Raw genomic sequence first — 23,008 nt, 5'->3', positions numbered from 1 at the left:
TTGGTTCTACCTCCTGCACCCATACAGAACTCACTGACTTCATCCATTTCACCACTAACCTCCATCTGGCACTCAAATACACCTGGACCATTTCCGACATCTCCCTACCGTTTCTAGACCTCACTATCTCCATCGCAGGTGACAGACTACTGACCGACAGCCACTATAAACCCACTGACTCCCATGGCTATCTGGACTGCACTTCTTCCCACCCTCCTTCCTGTAAGGTAACCATCCCCTACTCCCAATTCCTCCATCTATGCCGCATCTGCACCCAGGATGAGGTGTTCCACACCAGGGCATGTCCTCATTCTATGGGGAACGAGGGGAGGTTCCACTCTTCTACTATAGATGAGGCTCTCACCAGGGTCTCTTCTAAACTCCGTAAATCTGCTCTCACTCTCCATCCCCCCACTCATAACAAGGGCAGAGTCTCCCTTGTCCTCACCTTCCACCCTACCAGCCGTCACATACAACAAATGGTCCTCCGACATTTTCGCCACCTCCAACGGGATCCCACCTCTGGCTACATCTTCCCATCTCCTCCCCTTTCGGCTTTCCGCAGAGACCACTTCCTCCGTAACTCCCTGGTCAATTTGTCCCTTCCCACCCGAACCACCCCCTCTCCTGGTACTTTCTCTTGCAACCGCAGGAAATGCTACACTTGTCGCTTTACCTCCCCCCTTGACTCCATTCAAGGACCCAAGCAGTCTTTCCAGGTATGGCAGAGGGTCACCTGCACCTCCTCCAACCTCATCTATTGCATCCGCTGCTCTAGGTGTCAGCTGCACTACATCGGTAAAGACCAAGCGTAGGCTTGGCGATCGCTTCGCCCAACACCTCCGCTCGGTTCGCAATAACCAACCTGATCTCCCGGTAGCTCAGCACTTAACTCCCCCTCCCATTCCGAATCCGACCTTTCTGTCCTGGGCCTCCTCCATGGCCAGAGTGAGGACCACCGTAAATTGGAGGAGCTGCACCTCATATTTTGCTTGGGTAGTTTACACCCCAGTGGTATGAACATTGACCTCCAATTTCAGGTAGTCCTTGCTTTCTCCCTCTTTCCCCTCCCTTTCTCAGCTCTTCCACAGCCCACTGTCTCCGCCTTTTCCTTTCTTCTTCCCGCCCCCCTACCCCCCTACCCCCACATCAGTCTGAAGAAGGGTCTTGACCCGAAACGTCACCTATTTCCTTCGCTCCATAGATGCTGCCTCATCCGCTGAGTTTCTCCAGCATTTTTGTCTATCTTCGATTTTCCAGCATCTGCAGTTCTTTCTTAAACAGTCGTATCATTATATCCTTCTTGATGTTCTTGTTCCTGTGTTAATTTGGCAGTCATGTCTGTAATGCACCCAGCTCTTTCTCCAATGATTAAACGTCAAACACACACATAGGATACGTTTTCACGAACCTGCACTTGCTCTCCACAAAGCAGTGAAAATTCTGCTTTTGTCTGAATAGGGGGAAACTATTTCAACTGATAGTTGTCAGTAAGATAATTGGCAACGTAATCAAAAGGCAGATTAGAGAACATTTTACATGCCATGTTTATGATTAAATTGAATATTCTGCTTGTAAGAATGGAGAAGGTGGTTCAAAATTAACTTTGAAAAGACGATGGTACAGCACAGTAGTGCTTGTGCAGCAGTTAATGCTGCTGCCTCAGACTTGGTTTGATCCTGATCTTGTATGATGCCTGTGTGGTCTGGACATTCTCTTTGTGACCTTGAGGGTTTCCTCTGTGTTCTCTGGTTTCCTTTCACAAACCATAATGTGCTGATAGGTTAATGGGCCACCATAACTTACTCGAATCAAAGGGTAATTGATGCATATGTGAGAGGGAATAAGTTGCAGAGGTATTGGGAAATGAGGAAAGGGAAAACAGATTACTCCCCTTGGAGCCAGCATAGACCTATTACGCTATTACAATATGTTTGAATTTCCTAATCTTCTAATCGATCTTGTTGCAACTTGCATTTTTTTTTTAAATCCGTTTTCTCTGCAGCTTTAATGCCATATTTTGGACTATTTATTTTCTCTTTTGCACCACTGGATGCATAATATGACTTTCCTGGATTGTACACAAAACAAAGGAACTGCAGATGCTGGAATCTTGAGCAAAACAAAGAGCTGAAGCAACTTGGTGGGTCAGACGGCATCTGTGGAGGCAATAGACAGGCAACATTTTGGATTGGGAACCCTTCTTTTTCACTGTATTTCTGTACACGTGACAATAATAATCAATACCAATACTAAAGGGCCAAATGACCTCCTTCTGTGTCAAAATAACTAGAATAATTGAATAATAAATGCTTATGTTGGTATTGCATCTTTCAGGATGTTTTAAAGCTATGAAGTTTGTAATAAGTTGTCAGTTATAATCAAAGAAATAAGCTCACACTAAAATCAACATGGCAATGAGCAAATATTAACTTTTTGCCCGCCTCTAACTCAGCCTGAGATGCTGCACCACCATACTCAGGAACAGCTTCTTCCCCTCTGTTATCAGGCTTCTGAACGGTCCTTCCAAGAGCTAGGATAAAACTTTTCGAGTTTGACGTGATTGGATTCATGAATGTACATCTGATCTGTTTGGTCAGCAAGCATGTTACAATAATAAACTTAAACCTATCTAGGGGCCAAGAGCTTGAAAATGGAATGAAGTATAGATAGGTAGTTAACTGCTGGCACAGACACAGAGACACAGAGAACACACCTCTGACATACGTTTATCCATATTTCCCAAGAAGGAACCAGCATTTTCTGATCTGGAATTTCCCTTGTGTTGCCTATATGAGTGCATTTATGCTTGGTTAACAGATGTGGTGGATTGTTACGTGTAGGCAATATAAAACGTCATAACCACACTTGAGTAATCCTTTCACCTACATTCTGACTCAATTTGTCAATAGTTCATTGTACAAGCTATGGAAACAACCTCAAAAGTCTCTTCCCATATGCCACTTTTTAACCCACAGGCAGTGCCAACGATGGAAGAGCACCCAGAGTAAAAAATCTTGTGTTGATTCTTAAACGTAATTTAAAACAAGATTTTTAAACTTAATTCATTCAAGTGATATGAATGTAGTTTGCATGCCAGCAGTCATTGCCCATTCCCAGTTAGTCCAAAACAGGCAATTAAATGACAGATATCTGGAGTCTCATTTAGGTCAGGAATGATCCCAGGAACGAGTAGGTTAACCTATGATGAGCGTTTGTCGTCGGCATAGGGTCTGTACTCGCTGGAGTTTAGAAGAATGATCAGCCATGATCATATTGAATGGCGGTGCAGGCTCGAAGGGCCGAATGGCCTACTCCTGCACCTAATTTCTATGTCTATGTTTCTAAGAATGAGGAGTGGAACTCATTGAAACATACAGAATAGTGAAAGGCTTGGATTCAGTGGATGCGGAGAGGATGTTTCCACAAGTAGGAGAGTCTAGGAAGAGAGGTCATAGCCTTAGTTAGAATTAAAGGACATTATTTTAGGAAGGAGATGAAGAGAAATTTCTTTAGTCAGAGGGTGGTGAGTCTGTGGAATTCTTTGCCACAGAAGGTTGCAGAGGCCAAGCCAGTGGATATTTTTAAGGCAGGTAGATAGATTTTTGATTAGTACAGGAGTCAGGGGTTATGAGGAGAAGGCAGAAGGAGGGGGAGATAGATCAGCCATGATTGAATGGCGGAGTAGACTTGATGGGCCTCTGACATCCATACTAATCAAGAATCTATCTATCTCTGCCTTAAATATATCCACTGACCTTGCCTCCACATTCTTCTATGGCAAAGAATTCCACAGATTCAACACCAAACAAGAAGCGAGCCCATGGTATTAGAGGGAACATACTACCATGGATAGAATATTGGCTGAATGGCAGAAGGCAAAGAGCGGGAATAAATGGGGCTTTTTCTGGTTGGCTGCCAGTGACTAGCGGTGTTCTGCGGGGGTCCGTGTTGGGTTCGCTACTCTTCACGTTACATATCTTTGATTTGGATGATGAAATTGAAGGCTTGTAGCCAGGTTTGCGCATTATTCAAAGGTGGAGGGGCAGGTAGAGTAGAGGAAGCAGGGAGTCTGCAGAAGGACGTGGGCAGGTTGGGAGTGGGAAAAGATGTGGCAGATGGAATACAGCGTAGCCATTGTGTGGAGCCATGCATTTTGGTAGTAGGAATAAAGACTATTTTCTGAATGGGGATAGAATTCAGAAATCTGAGGTGCAAAGGACTTGAGAGTGCTGATGTAGGATTCTGAAAAAGGTTAATTTGCAAGTTGGGTGACAATTACTCCAAAGTGGAGTTGATGGTGACAGTGAACAGATTATGCAGATGCTAAAGTTGCTTGATGAAAACACAAAGTGTCGGTGGGCATCGCCATATAAACTGGCATTGGGCTAGAACAATGGACCTTTATGGCCAAGCTACAACTCTAACATTCCCCCCCCCCCCTCCCATGGGTACGGAGCTTTTGCATTTTACAGCTTGAAATTGTGCAATCTGGTGCATACTGTAGTGAGTCTTTTAACTTATACTTGAATGCAATATTTATGCTTTAAATTGGATTAGCTATGAATAAGGTTAGGGTAAATTACATTCCACAGTAGAGCCAGGCTCCGATCAACAGGTGCAGCACATGAATTATCTTAGTATATTCATGCATGGAAATCAGATTATAATCAAACACTTGGCCCATGTTGATCAACCTGGGTCTCACTGCATACCTGGTACTCCTCCTGCCGCTGACTCCAGTTGCATACCTTCTCTCATTCCTGTCCCTGAATCCAGCCTTACACCTGGCTGCCTTTACTACCCTGATCATAGCTGCTTACCTGCTTAGGTTCCAGGTGCTGAACACTCCCATTGTCCCAGCTTTGACTGCACACCTTGTACTATTCCAGACCTTGACTCTGGATGCACACTTGGCCTTACTCCTAGCCCCTCTGCACTGACAATATATTTGGCCCACACATAAAGCCCCATATCTGACACCCTAGACTTAACCTAGGACGTTCGAGTCCACAGGTGCTTATCTAATGATGTGATCTTTTATGGGGTACTTCACAGAATTGTAATGTGTAACAAAATTGTTATCTTCCCTGTTATCTAACATACTAGTTACTTTGTCAAGTAAGTCATCAATCGGTTGAACACAATTTCTCATCCATAAAGTTATACCTACTCAGTTGTATAAGTATTCTGTTACCATTTCCTTCATTTTCCTAACAAACTGTCCTGAAATCATTTTCACCCCCAATATTTTCAGTATTCTGCTGTCTTCCTCTCTGCTGGGACTTTTCCGAAATGCAAAGTCCAATAACTATATATTTAAGCAATATTATTCGATTAAATGCGATCTTGAGAGTACATAATATTTTCTGTGGTATTCATAACACAATGATAAACATTTTGATTGCACCTACCAACATGCATACATTATTGTATTACAGTTAATATGTACCGAGGGCAAATTTTTGTTCCCTTGCTCCCCATTCCCAATTACTTTTACATTGAAGTGATTCAAATCCAAGTGAAGTTTAAATGGCATCAGAAAAATAAAACCTCCGGAATGGTTGATATTCATTACATGGTTGGCTGGAGTCAGTATCAGCACAATTACTATATTCAACTTTGAATCTTAAGATGTATCTCTGGCACTCCTTTAAAATATGCCCCTCCTTTGAACAAGCTCTTAAACATCACATCTGAATCAGTTTCCATCTGGTTACACTTCTTGAGGATGTTCATCTAGTGTTCAATTAATAAAACAATGAGATTGGAGACATTTCTATTCAACCTGCCAAAGGAATTTGAGGGGGGTTTAGAAATAGTCAGTGAGGTAAACAAACATAATAGTTGAGTGGCAAATGACAATAGTGCTACCTGCCCAATATTTAACTGAAGGAAATAATTCTCACACTGATCACAAATTTCTGATGCTTTGTCGTGAGAAATTCTGTGATCAACGAAAATTTAAAAACGCATATCAACTGCATGGGCCGCGGGTGTTAGAGAGCCGGGGTTGAATGAGGGATGGAAGCAGAAGCACTAGCGGAGACAGATGCGGACGGGGAGCCGGGGTTGGCGAGTGTTTGCCGGGGTTGGCGAGTGTTTTCCGGGCTGGCGAGTGTTTTCCGGGCTGGCGAGTGTTTGCCGGGATGGCGAGTGTTTGTCGGGCTGGCGAGTGTTTGCCGGGCTGGCGAGTCGCTCGTTGCAGCTCCGTCCATGGACCAGCCTCAATGCAAGCCACAGGGCCGTCGGAGGCCTCAGTGCAAGAGTCCCGGGGCATCAGAAGCGTTGCGCTGCTGCCGTGAGACAAAGCATCAGAAATTTGTGATCAGTGTGAGAATTTGTTGAAATGCGTGATTCTCACGCTCAATGCGTGAGGGATGTAATCCCTGCTATACTGACTAATGTCTCATCCCATCTGCCTGCATTTCGCCCATATCCCTCTAAACCTATTATATCCATGTCTGAAGAAGGGTCTCCACCCGAAATGTCACCCATTCCTTCTCTCCAGAGATGTTGCCTGTCCTGCTGAGTTACTCCAGCTTTTTGTGTCTATTTTCGGAATAAACCAACATCTGCAGTTCCTTCTTACGCACAATCCATATACCTGTCCAAATGATTGTACCTAATGTATAGCAGGATTGTCACTGATCTGTATGCAAAAAAAAAAAATATTTTAGCTGTACTTGGGTACACGTGGCAATATACTATTGAGCCATTGATACTGCTTCAGGTACACACACATACACATTGACAGGTGAGTCTTTGGCCAGAGCCCACAATGATGACAGTTCACTCTTCCAGCCGAGCGATGGCGCTGTGAGTGACATCCAGGTGTCTGCCCGCTCCAGGTTGGAACCACGCAGCCTGAGGGGGTTATTAATTTTGTTTAAAATTACTTAATAGCTTTATGCACCCAAAGAAAACACGGCATAAGGCAGATGGATAATTTAGTTGAATGGTATAAAGGAGTTGGATTTATCAATAGCCGGGGGTAATGTTTTTTTTGCCACATGGGATTTCCCGCGCTCCCCCCCCCCCCCGGTCGGGCGGATGGTTTGGTCCAGGGGTAGGGTGACGTCAGAGGGGGGTGGGCGGGGCTGGCGCTAGAGGGGGCGGGGCCGGCGCCAGGTAAACATGGATCCCGTGCTGTACGTCCTGGCCGCCGTCATCATCACCGTCTTAATCTTCTTCGTCTCGCAGTTCCGACGGCAGGTGAAGAAAGGTACGAGCTCTGCGCCCATTGTCTGCACTGTAGGGTTGAGGTGAAGGCGGGGGCGGCCGCTGGCGCTGGCACTGGGCGGCACCGGGCGGCACCAGGCGGCACCAGGCGGCACCAGACGGCGGCGGCTTCAGCAGCAACAGGCGGGCGGCCGTTGTCACCGTCACCGTCACCGTCACCGCCGGGCTGAGGGGAAAATGGCCGCCGCTCCCCGACCTCTGACCTCATCGCCCCCGCGTCCCTCATTGGAGCAGCGGGGTCGGTGACGGTCGTCCATCCCCCACTCCAACAAAACACAAAGTGCTGGAGGAACTCAGAGGGCCAGGCAGCATCTGTGGAGGGAATGCCATGCCATGCAATGCAATTAAATTAAATGCAATACAATGAAATGAAGATAGACACAAAAAGCTGGAGTATCTCAGCAGGTCAGGGAGCATCTGTGGAGGGAATGCCATGCAATGCCATGCAATTAAATGAAATGCAATACAATGAAATGAAGATAGACATAAAAAGCTGGACTAACTCAGCAGGTCAGGGAGCATCTGTGGAGGGAATGCCATGCAATGAAATGCAATTAAACACAAAAAGCTGGAGTAACTCAGCAGGTCAGGCAGTATCTCTGGAGAAAAGGAATAGGTGAAGTTTCGGGTCCGGATCTTTCATCAGACTGATGTCTGAAGAAGGGTCTCATCCCGAAACGTCAGATATTCCTTTTCTCCAGAGATGCATTCTGACTCACTGAATTACTCCATCTTTCTGTGTCTACGGTTTAAGCCAGCATCTGCAATTCCTTCCTACACATGGTTTGAGTTTTGTTTATTGCCACCTGCACCGAGGTACAGTGAAAAGCTTTTGTGGCATGCTAACCAGTCAGCGGAAAGACAATACATGATTACAATCGAGCCATCCACAGTGTACATAATGATGAAGGGAATAACATGATGAAGGGAACATACATGATGAAGGGAATAACATGAATTATGTTTAGTACAGATAAAGTCCAGTGAGATAGGCACAAAATGCTCGAATAATTCAGCGGGACAGGCAGCATCTCTGGAGAGAAGGAGTTTATGACGTTTTGGGTTGAGACCCTTCTTAGAAGTCCCTTCTGAGAAACGGAAAGAATACACATGATTACAATCGAGTCGTCCACAGTGTACAGATACAGGTAAAAGGGCTGCTCAGTTGACAGGATGGTTTAGTTGTTGATAGTTGCTTGATAACATTTGGGAAGAAACTGCCCCTGTATCTGGAGACAGGCAACGTTTCTGGTTAGGACGCTTCTCAGTCCGTTCCACAATCCCCTCCACAAATGCTACCTGACCTGCTGGGTCATATTCTTATATGAAGATATTGGAATATTGAGTAAAATACAAAGTAAAGCACAAAGTGCTGGGTTCCTCCAACAAAAACATAACATGATGGAAACAGGCAGTTTTTTGGAAAGTGTGGTTAATGTAATGTTTTAAGTTGAACAACCATGTGAAGCTCATTTTGAATAAGTATCGTATGAATTAAAATATTCCCAATTTTGTAAAGATTTACTTTTCTTAAGAAGGGTCCCGGCCCGAAATGTCACATATCCATGTTCTCCAGAGATGTTGCTTGACCCACTAAGTTTCTCTAGCACTTTGTGCCATTTTCTTCCTATGATTCTACATGTGTCATGGGAATGTATAAGCAAAAAGTAAGCAACAGCGAGTTTTATTTTGTACAGTATAATTTGTCAGCAGTGGTGTAATTTTTAGAAATATAATGGGGTAAATTGGACAGTCATTCGGAGTGCAAATGCCATGAGAGCTAATGCAGCTCTTTTAAGTCATCATGAGTCTCTTGTAAGACCATAAGACATAAGAACAGAATTAGGCCATTCGGCCCATTGAGTGTGCTCCGCCATTCAATCATGGCTGATCTATTTTTCCCTCTCAACCCCATTCTCCCTGTAACCTTTGACACTTGCTAATCAACAATCTATCAATCTCCACTTTAAAAATATCCAATGACTTGGCCTTCACAGATTCACCACCCTTTGGCTAAAGACATTTCTCCTCATCTCCATTTTAAAGGTACATCCTTTTATTCCAAGAATGTGCGCTCTGGTCCTAGACTTTCCCATTACTGGAAACATCCTCTCTATGTCCACCCTATCTAGGCCGTTCATTATTTGGTGGTCATTACACCATAAAAATATAATTGTGTGTTTACGTTTGTTCTAATTTTGTGTTTACTGCTTTGCTAAGTTGTAGTGGAGTGTCCTTAAATAGTGTAATAGAGACTTGTGATGAGCCATTCCTCCTAGATTAGTAAATATCTAAGCTATTTTTCACTTGAGTCACTGCAGTGTCATGATACTGAACTTTTTTCTTGATGTCTGTACCTCGAGAATTGAGGACAGTCAAAAACAGATGATTCTGACAAAGTCAAAAACAGAGATACACCCTCACTCTCAGGATCCTTGCAGGAAATCTCTGCTGAAATATAATACATTGCTGCATTGTGGAAGTTAGATAAAGCTCAACTGACTAAATGTTTTTTCATCTGCTTCCCGATAGGGCACTGCGTTGCAAATATCATTAAAGTGCAGGCAAAAAGCCCACTCAGAAGCCTCTGATATCTATTCTTTCACGTGCCATTCACATAAGGAGGCTCCAATCCAAGGAAGGTTTCAGACAGTCACGTAGATATGCAGGGAATAGAGGGGTTTGGATCACTTGCATGCAGAGGAGATGAGAATAACTTGGCATCATTTTCAGCACGGTCAATGAAGGGCCCGTTCCTGTGCTTTATCAGTGTGCACTGTCCTTCAGATTTTGGGTTGGGTTTCTTGACCATCCCTCTCTCATCATTGTAGCATGCACTCATTCCTGACATATTCGAGCCAGCCATATAAAATGATCATGGCTGATCATCCAAAATCAGTACCCCATTCCTGCTTTCTCCCAATATCCCTTGATTCCGTTAGCCCTAAGAGATCTATCTAGCTCTCTCTTGAAAACTTCCAGTGAATTGGCCTCCACTGCCCTCTGTGGCAGAGAATTCCACAGATTCACAACTCTCTGGGTGAAAAAGTTTTTCCGCATCTCAGTCCTAAATGGCTAACCCCTTATTCTTAAACTGTGGTTCTGGACTCCCCTAACATCGGGTACATTTTTCCTGCATATAGCCTTCCAATCCCTTAAGAATGTTACATGTTTCGATAAGGAATCCCCTCATCCTTCTAAATTCCAGTGAATATAAACCCAGTTGACCCATTCTTTCATCATACATCATACGGTAGGTAGGCGGCGCGACTCTCGTCAGCAGCGGCCTCTGCAGCCCGTCTGCGTTTTTATTATTTTTTGTCTATGTTTTTATGTAGTTTTTGTTATTTTTTTGTTGGGGTGTGTGTGTGGGGTGGGGTGGGAAGGAGGGAGTAACTTTTAATCTCTCCCTGCACGGGAGACCCGACCTTTTCTTTGTCGGGTCTCCGTTATCGTTGGGGCTGCAATGAGGAGCGGCCTCCAACAGGAGAAGACCGGGGGCTCTGGTGCCGACGACTCACCGTCACCGTCGCGGAGCTGGCCGAGTCCGGGGCGGTGGTGGAGCGCTGCTGCTGCTGCGGCCCGACCTCCGGAGATTCAAAGGCTGCAACTGCGGGTCTGGCGGACGGCGGCACCGGGAGCCCGAGGGTCACTGGAGGGAGACCGCTTTTCAGGGCTCCCGCAACGGCGACTTCTCCCGCCCGAGTTGCGGGGTCGAAGAACTCCTGGAGCGGGGCCTTACAGCACCGCCCCGCGCGGCTTGGAATGGCCGCGGGACTCTGCGAGCGCACGCCGGGGGCTCCAACATCAAGACCTGGTGTGCGACCTTGCACCACCCGGCGTGGCTTTAATGGCCGCGGGACAATCGCCATCGCCAGCCGGGGGCTTTGACTTTGACTCTGACATCGGGGGGGGGGGAGAGTGCAGTGGAGAGATACGTTTTTTTGGCCTTCCATCACAGCGATGCGATGGATGTTTATGTAAATTATGTTGTGTTGTTGTGTCTTGTGTCTATTTGTTTGTAAGGTATGGCTGCAGAAACGTCATTTCGTTTGGACCTCAAGGGGTCCAAATGACAAATAAATTGAATCTTGTGAATCTTGAATCTTGAATCTTGAAGTCCCGCCATCCCGGGAATTAACCTGGTGAACCTACGCTGCACTCCCTCAATGGCAAGAATGTTCTCCCTCAAATTAGGAGACCAAAACTGCACACAATACTCCAGCTGTGGTCTCTCCAGGACCATATCCAACTGCAGTAGGACTCCTTGCTCTTATCCTCTCGCTATGAAGGCCAACATGCCATTTGCTTTCGTCACTGCCCACTGTACCTGCATGCTTACTTTCAATGACTGATGTACAAGGACACCCAGGTCTCGTTGCACCTCCCCTTTTACTAATCTGACACCTTTCAATGCATCCGCTGTTCAAGGTGTGGACTCCTGTATATCGGATAGACCAAGCGCAGGCTTGGCGTTGTTTCGCTGAACACCTCTGCTCAGTCTGCCTAAACCTACCAGATCTCTCGGTTGCTCAACTCTTTATCTCCCCCTCCCATTCCCACATTGACTATTTGTCCTGGGTCTCCTCTATTGTCAGAGTGAGACCCAGCTCAAATTGGAGAAACAGCACCTCATATTTCGCTTGGCAGCTTACACCCCAGCGTTATGTACATTGACTTCTCTAATTTCAAATAGCCCTTCCTTTCCCTCTCTCTCCATCCCCTCCCCTTCCCCGTTCTCCAACCAGTCTTACTGTCTCCGACTACATTTTATCTCTGTACCTCCGACTCCCCTGACATCAGTCTGAAGAAGGGTCTCGACCAAAAACTTCACCGGTTCATTCTCTCCAGAGATGCTGCCTGTCCCACTGTGTTACTCCAGCATTTTGTGTCTGTCTACAATTCGGATAATAACCTGCCATTTTGTTCTTGCTACCAAAGTGGATAACCTCACATTTATCCACATTATACTGCATCTGCCTATTCACCCAACCTATCCAAGTCACCCTGCAGCCTCGTAGCATCCTCCTTGCAGCTCACACTGCCACCCAGCTTTTGTGTCATCCGCAAACTTGGAGATGCTACATTTAATATCCTCGTCTAAATGGTTAATATATATTGTAAATAACTGGGGTCCCAGCACTGAGCCTTGCGGCACCCCACTACTCATTGCAATTCTTAAGGGCTAATTCTTCAAGTCCGAGTTGTGAGAGAAGGAGCAGGAAATTCAACACCTAATCCCCATAGTTTTTGACAGAACAAACGTTGCAATAAGCTCCACATATTTAGCAGTTTAAAAAATAGTGTTAATGTTTCTTTCTTCTTCTTTCGATTTCGGATAAACCTAATGGTGGAGCAAAAAAGGCTTAACTACCACTGAGAAAGAGAATTCCAAAGACTCATTGTTATACAAGAATTTTCCTGAAGTCTGTGACATATAGCGCTGTGGCCATAGTGCTATGTGGAAAGCCCATAGCGCTATGTTTAAAGCCCGTAGTGCTCCAGCCGGTAGCGTTATTTTTAGAAACCATAGCTCTGTAGCCGATAGTTCGCTTAAATTCCCACGCGTTAAACTAACACCACTCTGTTTAAACCTGGAGCGGGACAGGTAGCCTGGGAGACCAAACTGTATGCTGTACTCCAGGTGTGGCCTTGCCATCATTCTGTAAAATTGCATCAAAACGTCCCTACTTTTATCCTAGTAACAAAGCATTCTGAATCGCTTGTCACACTTGAATGCTTTTTAAGGGCTTCGTGTACGAGCAACTCCCTCTCCTCTTGTACCGACCGCAACATTTTTGTGGTTTCACTCTCTGTGTGAAGGTGCTCAAATACTGAAAAGTTATGTGGGAAAGTAGAAATTGACACGGGTGTTTTCTGTGGGCAATGGATGTCTCTCCAATACTCATTTGATCTCTTTACCAAATTGGTTTTCAATTTCAGTATAAGTTCTCATCACACCAGATAACATGTATTGGTTTCAGGGTAAGAACTTGAATTCCCAAACAAATGACATCTATGTATTTTTTTGTCTTATTTTAAAATAGTATTCACATCCTGTGCTTATAGAAGATACAGTGCCCTCCATAATTTCTGGGACAAAGACCCATCATTTATTTATTTGCTTCTGTACTCCACAATTTGAGATTTGTAATAGAAAAAAAATCACATGTGGTTAAAGTGCACATTGTCAGATTTTATTAAAGGCCATTTTTATACATTTTGGTTTCACCATGTAGACATTATACATGTTTATACATAGTCCCCCCATTTCAGGGCACCATAATGTTTGGGACACATGGCTTCACAGACGTTTGTAATTGTTCAGATGTGTTTAATTGCCTCTTTAATGCAGGTATAAGAGAGCTCTCAGCACCTAGTCTTTCCTCCAGTCTTACCATCAACTTTGGAAACTGTTATTGCTGTTTATCAACGAGGATCAAAGTTGTACCAATGAAAGTCAAATAAGCCATTATGAGACTGAGAAACAAGAATAAAACTGTTAGAAACATCAGCCAAACATTAGGCTTACCAAAACCAACTGTTTAGAACATCATTAAGAAGAAAGAGAGCACTGGTGAACTTACTAATCGTAATGGGACTGGCAGGCCAAGGAAGACCTCCACAGCTGAAAACAGAATTCTCTCTATAATAACGAAAAATCCCCAAACACCTGTCCAACAGATCAGAAGCACTCTTCAGGAGTCAGGTGTGGATTTGTTAATGACCACTGTCCACAGATGACTTCATGAACAGAAATACAGAGGCTACACTACAAGATGCAAACCACTGGTTAGCCGCATACTTAAAAGAGCAACCGCGGTTCTGGAAAAAGGTCTTGTGGACAGATGAGCCGAAGATTAACTTATATCAGAGTGATGGCAAGAGCAAAGTATGGAGGAGATAAGGAACTGCCCAAGATCCAAAGCATTCCACCTCATCTGTGAAACACAGTGGCGGGGGTGTTATGGCCTGGGCAGTATGGCTGCTGAAGCTACTGAGTGGCCAAGTCAATCACCTGATCTGAACCCAATTGAGCACGCCTTTTATTTGTTGAAGAGAAAACTGAAGGGGACGAGCCCCGAAAACAAGCATAAGCTGAAGATGGCTGTAATACCGGCCTGGCAGAGCATCACCAGAGAAGACACCCAGCAACTGGTGATGTCCATGAATGGCAAATTTCAAGCAGTCATTGCATGCAAAGTACATGTGTATTTTTCCAATACTGGCACACAATAATGTGACGGGGTCAAATTTCAAATTTCTTCAAAAAAGTTGACAAGTACTTTATTGGGTTCATGACTAACATAGTATCAACAAAAAAATATAAGAAAAGATAGGATATTGATTGCAAGTTTCCGAAAATAGCATCAGAATACACAAATACATTTTGGTACAAATCAACTCAAATTTCACTACACCAATTGTGACAATAAATGTTCTTTGTCCTTTGTCCTTTGTCCTTTGTCCTTTGTAATGGTTGTCATGTGGTATCCACCAGTGACCTTACTGGCACAGTAAGTGCACTTATTTAGACAGAGGTTCACCTGCATATCCTCCAACCTCATCTATTGCATCCGCTGCTCTAGATGTCAACTGATCTACATCGGTGAGACCAAGCGGAGGCTGGGCGATCGCTTCGCCAAACACCTCCGCTCGGTCCGCAATAACTAACCTGACCTCCCGGTGGCTCAGCACTTCAACTACCCCTCCCATTCCCCATCCGACCTCTCTGTCCTGGGTCTCCTCCATGGCCAGAGCGAGCAACACCGGAAATTGGGGTACAGTACCTCATATTTCGCTTGGGGAGTCTGCATCCTGCGGGCATGAACATTGAATTCTCCCAATTTTGTTAGCCCTTGCTGTCTCCTCCCCTTCCTCAGCCCTCGGGCTGTCTCCTCCCATCCCTCAGCCCTCGGGTTCCTCCTCCTCCTTTTTCCTTTCTTCTCCCCGCCACCCCTCATCAGTCTGAAGAAGGGTTTTGGCCCGAAACGTTGCCTATTTCCTTCGCTCCATAGATGCTGCTGCACCCGCTGAGTTTCTCCAGCATTTTTGTGTACCTTCGATTTTCCAGCATCTGCAGTTCCTTCTTAAATACAAGTGCACTTATTTCTTCGTTTCTATGTTTATGAAAATCACATTGACCAATAAAATTGAAAACACGGTTTGCATTTCATTCACCTGATCATGTAGTAAAATACTGCATCCATCTGAGTGGACACCGCAACGCACGTTACACGATCGTACATACAAACGTACGTTGCGGTGGACTCGCAAAGGTTTGGTGTCCCAGAAAACGAACCTTACATTATTAGAGAAAACCAAATTACATCCATAGATAGAAAAAACGGTACATTACCTTATGGATTTGAGCTATATCGATGGCCGATGATTCGTCGGAAGGTTTGATTTGGGATGATTTTTTAGTAAAGTTAAATGTCTATGTAATGGTAGTTGTGGAGCTTCCAGAGGATGACACGAAGGAATGAAGTAGGCGACTTGGTCCGTACGAAACATAAACAAGAGATAGTGTGATTCCAAATTGAAGATTGGCTCAGTTCTTAGTTTTGATGACCATTTTATGCCCCCAAATTTTTTTTATCGACTTTAAGATGTCATTTTTGACACCACGATGTTTTTCATATATTAAATGTGAATATAAGAAAAATAATTAAATCACCCAAAAATCACTACTACCATAGGATACATTGTTCGGGTTTGTGAAAAGCAGTAGAGGTTTGGAGCCTCCGTGGTTTAACTTATGGAGATGCCGTCCCCGATAACGGTTGTTGTGACAAAGGACACCAAGCACAACAATCGTTACAGGTTCTTTGCTGGGTGGAATACCAGACATGTTACTGCATTTTTCTTCTGGTATTGATGAAGATATTTCCCTAGATCAATTTCAAAACATATATGCACGAGGGGCCATATGAAGTTTATTTATGAATTAAGTATTCATGACTACTCTTTTAAGGGGCCTTCTCTTCTATTTCTACTTTCCACTTTCTCTCTTCCTTTTTTTATTTTTTATATACACACTTCACGTTTTTCTACTCTCTACCATCTATTTTTCCACTTTTTCCCCTTTCTATTGTTTTCTTTTTCTTGTCCTGCTTACTTCCTTCTTATAACATAAAACTAGAGGTTGTACATAGAATGGATTACGGTATTACATAGTCGGCACCTAAAATTAGGTGCCACTGTACTGTTTTGTGCTGTATTCACTTCTAATAAAAAAAAAAAAAAAAAAAAAAAAAAAAGTATTCATGACTAAATGTGGCAGAGTTTTTATGTCACATTTTTGGTGTCCAAAATGGTGGTAAAACGATGAAAATTTGTCATGAAAAAAGTTTTTGACTTTCGGTCTTGAAGTTATTAGCTTTGCAGGTGTCTTAAAGCACATGGCATTGGGGGTTCAGTATTGATGTGGATAGAGAACTGGCTGGCAAACAGGAAGCAAAGAGTAGGAGTAAACGGGTCCTTTTCACAATGGCAGGCAGTGACTAGTGGGGTACCACAGGGCTCAGTACTGGGACCCCAGCTATTTACAATATATATTAATGATCTGGATGAGGGAATTGAAGGCAATATCTCCAAGTTTGCGGATGACACTAAGCTGGGGGGCAGTGTTAGGTGTGAGGAGGATGCTAGGAGACTGCAAGGTGACTTGGATAGGCTGGGTGAGTGGGCAAATGTTTGGCAGACGCAGTTTAATGTGGATAAATGTGAGGTTATCCATTTTGGTGGCAAAAACGGGAAAGCAGATTATTATCTAAACAGTGGCCGATTGGGAAAGGGGGAGATGCAGCGAGACCTGGGTGTCATGGTACACCAGTCATTGAAGGTAGGCATGCAGGTGCAGCAGGCAGTAAAGAAAGCGAATGGCATGTTGGCTTTCCTAGCAAGAGGATTTGAGTATAGGAGCAGGGAGGTTCTACTGCAGTTGTATAGGGTCTTGGTGAGACCACACCTGGAGTATTGCGTGCAGTTTTGGTCTCCAAATCTGAGGAAGGACATTATTGCCATAGAGGGAGTGCAGAGAAGGTTCACCAGACTGATTCCTGGGATGTCAGGACTGTCTTATGAAGAAAGACTGGATAGACTTGGTTTATACTCTCTAGAATTTAGGAGATTGAGAGGGGATCTTATAGAAACTTACAAAATTCTTAAGGGGTTGGACAGGCTAGATGCAGGAAGATTGTTCCCGATGTTGGGGGAAGTCCAGGACAAGGGGTCACAGCTTAAGGATAAGGGGGAAATCCTTTAAACCTGAGATGAGGAGAACTTTTTTGACACGGAGAGTGGTGAATCTCTGGAACTCTCTGCCACAGTGGGTAGTTGAGGCCAGTTCATTGGCTATATTTAAGAGGGAGTTAGATGTGGCCCTTGTGGCCAAGGGGATCAGAGGGTATGGAGAGAAGGCAGGTACGGGATACTGAGTTGGATGATCAGCCATGATCATATTAAATGGCGGTGCAGGCTCGAAGGGCCGAATGGCCTACTCCTGCACCTAATTTCTATGTTTCTATGTTTATCTAATTTATATCTGTTATTTGTAAGCTTTCACATGATGGATAGATTTTTGTTAAGAACAGTGTATTGGTGTAAAAACCTGAATAATAATCTTGATCCTCAAAATCTCTCCAGTATTGTAAAAATACACATATGCAACAAAATACTAAACATGACTACTTTCATTTACATTATATTGCTGTTCCAAACATTATGGTGCCCTGAAATGGAGGTCTATGTATAAACACTGCTGTAATTTATACATGGTGAAACCAAAATGTATAAAAATGGCCTTTATTAAAATCTGACAATGTGCACTTTAACCACTTGTGATTTTTTTTCTATTACAAATCTCAAATTGTGGAGTACAGAGGCAAATAAATAAATGATGGGTCTTTGTCCCAAACATTATGGAGGGCACTGTACTTTGGTTAAGATAATTTCTAAAAATAAATCAGGAGCTACCATGGATGTTTTGCTTCTCCTTCTGTAAAGTGCACAGGTTGCTTTAATCTTTAGAAATGATTGTATCCAGTACTACCTGTCAATTACACATTTAAAAAATATGCTTCAAAGAATTGAAAAAAAACTCGTAGATGACTCTTAACACAACCAAAATCATTTTGAAACCATGAGGGGGAAAAAGCTGAAACTCCTTGGTTTTGAGGGAGGGTGATTACATCGTACCATTGTTGAGAATGACGCTCCCTGTTCCCCCACAATGGCAGTGGAAACGAATTTAGCTTCACCTTGTTTTTGACAAATCAAGGGGAGAAAGGAACAATAAATCTGTGGTGAGCTTTGTTTTAAGGCTCATGTCTAATTTGCCAGGCTTTCTTGGAAATTCTTATTCTTGAGTCACCGCCTAAATATAGGTAAGTTGCAATGATACCGGCACGCTAAAAATGAGGGGACATTTTACTGCACAGGATGGTTAAAAAGAAACCATGTAATGGAACATGTAATGTCCCTATAGACTAATCATGATTGAAAACTACATTGCTGGTTAGGCAAAAAGTTTCATTCACCTTGGGTAATCAAATGACTAGAGCTATACATCATGAAAACAGGATCTCTGGCCCAACTTGCCCATGCCGACTAAATGGCTTAACAAACTTCCTGTGCCTGGGCCATATCCTTCCAAATCTTTCTTATTCATATATCAAAGTGTCTTTCAAATGTTGTAATTTTACCTGTCTCTGGTAGCTAGTTCCATTTATGCAACATCCTCTGTGAAACAGTTGCTTCTTAAAAATCTGAATTGGATCAATTAATTTATCTGATTTTTTTTAACGTATTCATTCTTTATATGAGAAACCCAATGAAATGTGAGATATGGGAGAAACATTCTATAAATCAAACAAAAATAAGTGATAGCCACATGAGTGAACATAACTGTACAGAATCCACGTAGAAACAAGGATCTGCAGATGCTGGTTTATACCAAAGATATACACAAAGGGCTGGAGTAACTCAGCAGGGTCAGGCAGCAACCCTGGAGAAAACGGACGAATGACTTTTCGGGACGGGATCCTTCAGAATCTATTTCAGTTACATCCTGGAAACTAGAGCATCATTCTTTTTTTTATTGTTGGTTGAGTTTTTGCATCTGTGCACGATTATATCACTGTTATTGCAATTTGCAAAGTTCTCAGGAAAGCTGTTGTCATAATTACTAATTAAGAAATTAATAACTAATTAATGCTATTAAGTTTCTTCACTGGAACTTTTACCTTCTTGCCACTAATTCCGATACATATTTTCTTCTGAATTCTGTTTTCATACGGTACGTTCCTGCCAACTGTTTTCTTGGCTGTCACTGTGTTGTAATATTTTAAGTATCAATCTCATCTGTGGTTTCAGAACTGATTACTGTTATTAATTTAAAATAATCTCTTGCTTTTTGGCTTGATTGTATTTGTGTATAGAATTACCTGATCTGATTAGATAACAAACAAAACAAGCTTTTCACTGTACCTCGGTGCACGTGACATTCATGGAAACATAAAAAATAGGTGCAGGAGTAGGCCATTCGGCCCTTCGAGCCTGCACCGCCATTCGATATGATCATGGCTGATCATTCAACTCAGTATCCCATCCCTGCCTTCTCTCCATACCCCCTGATCCCTTTAGCCACAAGGGCCACATCTAACTCCTTCTTAAATATAGCATAAATCTAAATCTAAGAAAGGTCAGGGCGGTACAGTGGCGCAGCAGTAGAATTGCTGCCTTACAGCTCCAGAGACCCAGGTTCGATCCTGACTATAGGTGCTTTCTGTATGGAGTTTGTACTTTCTCCGGGATAGACGATACCTGCATTACTGATAAATGTGAGATTAAATAAGTAATGATGAAGCCACTTAATGAGGGCGAAACTGAAGTAATTTTATCTGGAAGATTAAATAATTAAAAACTTTGGAAAATAGAGCTGTGTAAAGAAGCATTCAGATATAACCCTTCCTTCACAGCACTCCATGCAATGAACCAAGATCAAGAATAATTTGTATGTCATGTTGATTTAGGGGGTAGGGATTTAACTTGACCCAGATCTGAGAATCAAAAGAGAAGAATGTAGATGTGCAGATGAGGATGGGTAAGGAGGGGCAGATGAAACGTGTTGCAAGAACTAAGAATGGTGGATTGTGGTATGCCAGGACTGATTTCCTTTTCTGGAGTTCTCATTTAATAATCCTTCTATTATCTAATAAACACATGTTGGCAGGCACAGCATGAGAGCACATGGACCAACCCTTTTTCCATCATGTTATTTTTAGATTGGATTTACATTGACAATCATGACTATTCCCTTGGGTTGTCAAATGATCTCACATTCAGAAAACCGATCACATGAACCGCAAAGTACTTTAAATGCTTTTTGCAATGGGTTCTTGTTTAGTTGAAGTAAAAAATATATCTAATATGTATTTTTCAAGTACTTACAAGAAAAGACCACAACAGTGTAGTTGTATCACGTACAGGGTATTGTATATAGTGTAGCTATATGTGCACACTGTAATTGAAATTTGAGCTATATGTTCACATATGAAGTTTGAATGCAATGTTTTGTATTTGAAATTAGCATGCATGCATTGTATGAAAGCAATGGGCCCTTCTTGGGAGATTTCAAATTTGCATTAATTTTCTTTCCATGCGTATGTGGAATTTGTATAAAACATGGGGGCATGAAATTTGCAGGAAATAAGGAAAACAGAAGTTAAGGCATTGACTACTGCATAGAAATAGCTGCTTGGTTGATCTATAGAATGGAGAAGTAAATCCATATCTTTTTACTCCTTTAAATTCTTCTTCAGAGGAAGGCAATCTTTTGAATATGGCCCTGGCATTCCTGAATTTCATCTACATGGCATTCTTCATGGTTCGAGTAGCCTGTTATTCAGCTGTATCCTATTTATCGCTAAATATGCAGTTCCATTTGGATTTGTCATCAAAGAAGTTTGGCTGCATTGTTCGTTCACATTTTAACCCCGTAGCCAAGTGCTCTTCTGAATGAATTCACCAAATATAGCACAGGGTTCATCTGATGTCAATATACAATCTTTTAGCAATAGTTGCAGCTATTAAAAAATTGAAGTATTATTAAACTTTGGATTAGACACGTTTTTTTCATATGGTTAATGCAAAGTGGATGGATGACCTTTAAATTTCCCTGTTGCATAGTTGGTGGTAGACGTGTGGTTTTTATCAAGCATACTATCAGGAACCACCCATCTGCAGTTAAATACTTTGTTTTCTCCCAACAATGACACTTAATTCATACAATGACAGAGATCAGCTTGTGAGGACTAGACACAAAGCTGAAGCATTCACAAACATATTTAACCAGATGTATCCATCTTGATCAGACTTTACTGGCTTGATCTTGCGCTAAACATTATTCATCCCTTATTATACTATACGATACAATAACACTTTATTCATCACCAGATGGAAATAGGTCTGCCAACAGTCACAACACACAGCGAGGTACACAAAAACTTGAAATTAAAAGTGAAAAAAAAGGAAAAGGACAAGTGGCTGTTGGTTGGTTGCCACGTGTACGGTGCCTTCACCGGAACAAACTGTAATGACCAAACGAACGCAGACTTATCCCCTGGGTAGAGGATTCTAAAACTAGAATGCCACCCCCCCACACCGGGTCCCCCTTTGTTCACCCACCGTCCCTCACGGCGGTCCCCGCAAGCTGGGACCTCCATTGTCTTCCCCATCCCCCCCCTCACGCTCCACCACCGCCGAGGCTCCCGCCGCCGCTGAGCGTCCCGCTGTTGCCGAAGCTCCCGCTGCTGCCGAGGCCCCACCACCGTTGAGGCTCCTGTTGCCATCGAGGCTCCCACTGTCGTCGCTGAGGCTCCTTCGGCCCAGGCAGACCTCCGCAGTCCCCTGGGAGGTCTGTGGAGCGAGGTGTGTTCTGATCGGCGCCGAGGTTGTTTGGCGTATGGATCGGGCCCACGTTGCTCTTCGGGACACTCCCGCCGATTGCGTGACTCCGCGGGACACATGTATCTGCATGCTGTGAATGGCTCAACTGTAATCATACAGATCCTTCCTGATCTTTTATGACCATTAAATGTTTGATGCCTTGAATTTGCTTGTGGAAGTTTTGAGATTGGGGAGGTGGGAGAAGAAGCAATCAAGCTGGGTTATTTGGGCTATATCAGAAAATTGGACTATTTTGATTCAGCTTTTGTTGTAAGTTTAAGTTACCTATGAAACAAGCAATACCAAGAAGTGACGCATTAGTAATATATCAAATTGATTGAGAAAAAGCAAATGAAACCTCTATGAGATTATTGTATTACTGAATTTACTAATGTAACCCACATCGAGAATTACAAGTTTCATACAGGAAAATGAATTTTGTTATGGTGTATTTCTTAATAACTGCAGTGGATATTTAATCTTTGACTTGTAAGAGCGCGGTGCATAATATTTCATTAGAAGTAGACATGCCGTAAACTAATACCCAAAACAATGCATTTACTTTGAACAACTTGAAGTAAAAATGTTATAGCAGCGCATTTGGAAAGCATTGACAGGATTGGTCAAAGTCAGCATGGATATATGAAGGAATAATCATGCTTGACTAATCTTCTGGAATTTTTTGAGGATGTTACAAGTAAAATGGATAAGGGAGAGCCAGTGAATGTGGTGTATCTGGACTTTCAAAAAGCCTTTGACAAGGTCCCACCCAAGAGATTAGTGTGTAAAATTAGAGCATAGGGTATTGGGGGTA

General features: G+C 43.2%; 1 protein-coding gene across 2 annotated transcripts in view; it reads left to right on the top strand.

Annotated features, from left to right (window-relative positions):
* Positions 1–7,078: 7,078 nt before the first annotated feature.
* Positions 7,079–23,008, top strand: part of LOC129704718 (DDRGK domain-containing protein 1) — a 71,833-nt gene continuing 55,903 nt past the window's right edge. The window contains exon 1 of one of the 2 annotated variants that reach the window (XM_055648061.1): positions 7,079–7,225. In XM_055648061.1, coding sequence (XP_055504036.1) covers positions 7,138–7,225 — 88 coding nt within the window. In that variant the 5' untranslated portion in view covers positions 7,079–7,137. The remainder of the gene's footprint in view (positions 7,226–23,008) is intronic. The other variant, XM_055648137.1, reaches the window with a different exon arrangement.

Source organism: Leucoraja erinacea, chromosome 1 (assembly GCF_028641065.1).
Source record: "Leucoraja erinacea ecotype New England chromosome 1, Leri_hhj_1, whole genome shotgun sequence".
NCBI lineage: Eukaryota > Metazoa > Chordata > Chondrichthyes > Rajiformes > Rajidae > Leucoraja > Leucoraja erinaceus.
The sequence above is the reverse complement of the archived record's forward strand: the minus strand, read 5'-3'. Positions and strand labels throughout refer to the sequence as shown.